Source organism: Corylus avellana, chromosome ca2 (genome assembly GCF_901000735.1).
Source record: "Corylus avellana chromosome ca2, CavTom2PMs-1.0".
Lineage (NCBI taxonomy): Eukaryota > Viridiplantae > Streptophyta > Magnoliopsida > Fagales > Betulaceae > Corylus > Corylus avellana.
The window spans coordinates 25,631,940-25,634,410 of NC_081542.1; the positions used below are offsets into that span (position 1 = coordinate 25,631,940).

Here is a 2,471-nt window from a genome sequence, read left to right on the forward strand (position 1 = left end):
TTTTTTTTTTGTTGCTTGTAATAAGGCTCTGTTGTCTCTCTTTGATCTGCACGTTAATGCTTTGGTCCAGACTTTTGGGTTGTGGGTGTGAACGATATCCTGGCTTTCGGGTTGAGGAGGTTGAATTTCGACATGGGGGTTATTTGCTCTCAGTACCGACGAATAAACGCTACCTATGCATTGGATTGTGTCTATTTCGTACACATCTGATATTAAACCTGATGAATAGTCATGGGTTAGCGAATGTTGTTTGTAATGGTTGATTGGTATGTTGTTGACACCTGTAACTTTAGCTTCGGCTATGATTTGCTTCAGAGCTGTTTGCTCTGTTTGTAAGAGCTCTTGCTCGCAACATTTTATCCAGGGATGGAGCCAGGAAATTTTATGAGAGGGGCCAGCCAAAAAATTTTTTTGGGTCTTTAGAATTTTTTTATTAAAAAAAAAATTTATTTTTTGTTTGTTTTTTATAAACTAAAGACTACCGTAAGGGCCAAAAAAAAAAAAAAATTAGCATTCGAAAGTAATGGCCAAAAAATGGACATTTGAAAGTAAGGACCAAAAATTAAAAAAAAAAACAACAACTTAATGGGTATGGCCCAAAAAAATTAAGAAAATGACCAAAAGTTTTTATTGGATATGGTCAAAAAATCTAAAAATATGGCTAATTTTTTTTTTTTAGAGGGGGACCAAATGACTAAACTTAAAACATTACTTTACCTTTTTTTTTTTTCCTTATTTGGGGGGGACCATGGCCTACCCCGGTCCCCCCTCCCTCCATCTCTGCTTTTATCAATAAATGAGTATGAAATGTTTTCACTTTCAAAAAAAAAAAAAAAAGTGATATGGTCTTCTATAACATTTGGTGCATAATGATTAGTTATTTGGTTAGAATATCACGTCACATAAGCTTTGATTTATGCAAAAATTAAAGAAAAGTATAAAAAATACATCACGTGCTTTCTTGTTTCTTAACATTGAGATTCTAGTTTTCAATTTAATGAAATGATCAAGACCCGTGGTTTAAATATTTGTAAATCAAGACCCATTAGTATAAATATATATATTTTTATCAAATAAATAACAAGAAAATATAATTTTGCCCCTCAAATAAATAAAAAAAATGGTAAACCCAACCATGTGGCCATGCTAGGTGACAGCGCTCAACCACGCTACAACCGCATGGGGTTGGGTGACAACCTAACCACGACCATTGTTGGGTGTTGTCACCCAATCCACCACCATGTGGCTTAGATTGTATAGTTGAGTGACGACTGACGACCCAACCACAGCTCTATTAGGTGTTATCACCCAAACCTAAACTTTTATTTTTTATTTATGTTTTTAATTTCTTTGATATGATGAGTACATTTATATTTTTTATATTGTTTTTGTCATCTATTTGACAAAAAATGTATACTACGAAGATATTGATTTACAAAAATTCAAAAAATAGGTCTCAATTCCATTAACTTAAAAATTGAGGTCTCAACATATTATAAGTTATCCCCATTTTTCTGACAGAAATTTATTATATATGTGATGAACAAATCAATGATTTTTATTTTTTTTTCCTTCTATGTTATTTGATAAAATAAAACAAATAAAACACACTTGGCATTTTAATTATATGGTCAGTGACATTTTAATTATTTAATTTATTTATTTTTATTCCAATTAGATGGTAGCTAGTTATCTCAGTAATGCCTCACCACCACTTCGTATTTTACAATGGAATCACCATTACTCGCATTGAAGAAAATACACTTAAGATTGGCAAACCCTCTAGCCATCCTAAACTTCCCGCGCCCACCGACCACCGCGAACTCCCTCTCAATCTGCGTCACTGGATTCCTAGAAAGCACGCTGATGGAGCTGCCGTTGAACTCACCGCTTGTGAACCCAAAATCAAGGTATGCCACGAGCATCAACTCCTCCCGCCCAGCCGACACATACATGCCTCGGGAGTTGCCGACGACCGTTGATTTTGGGTGGGGGCCCTCGGTCAAAGGATAGTCGACGACCCAAACTGTGCCCAATGGCGTGAGCGACGTGTTATGCGTCGTGCCTTTGGCTTGGACCACCCGGACTGCGCTGGGGCGACTGCCGCCGGGCGTGTCGTGCAGGAAGAAGTGGAGGACAGTCTCCTTCTCCAACATGTGATAAGGAAGCACCGGCATTGTTGAGTACTGGCGGAGCAAGGTTATGATCACCATGCACAGAAGAAAAGCACAAAAGGAAACAAAGTTTACTCGATTGAGTACTTTCATTATGTTTCATTGTGCATGGGAAACAGTAAGAGATGAGCTTTTATAGGCATGTATGGATAAAGTTATTGCAATAAGAGAAATGATATAATTAATTCTTTTTTGGTTATTTTTTAATCATTTTTATAGTGAATTAATAAATCTACTATTGAATTTGTATAAGGTTCATATTAGTGATTAATTTTTTAGCTTGGCCGTCTATTTTAT

The 2,471-nt window shown here is 35.9% G+C and overlaps 1 protein-coding gene across 1 annotated transcript; it reads right to left on the minus strand.

The window, feature by feature from the left end:
• Nucleotides 1-1,694: 1,694 nt before the first annotated feature.
• Nucleotides 1,695-2,177, minus strand: LOC132169443 (dirigent protein 4-like). Its single transcript, XM_059580475.1, has one exon. The coding sequence runs from the start codon at nt 2,175-2,177 to the stop codon at nt 1,695-1,697; it is 483 nt and encodes a 160-aa protein (XP_059436458.1).
• Between the last annotated feature and the right edge of the window lie 294 nt (nt 2,178-2,471).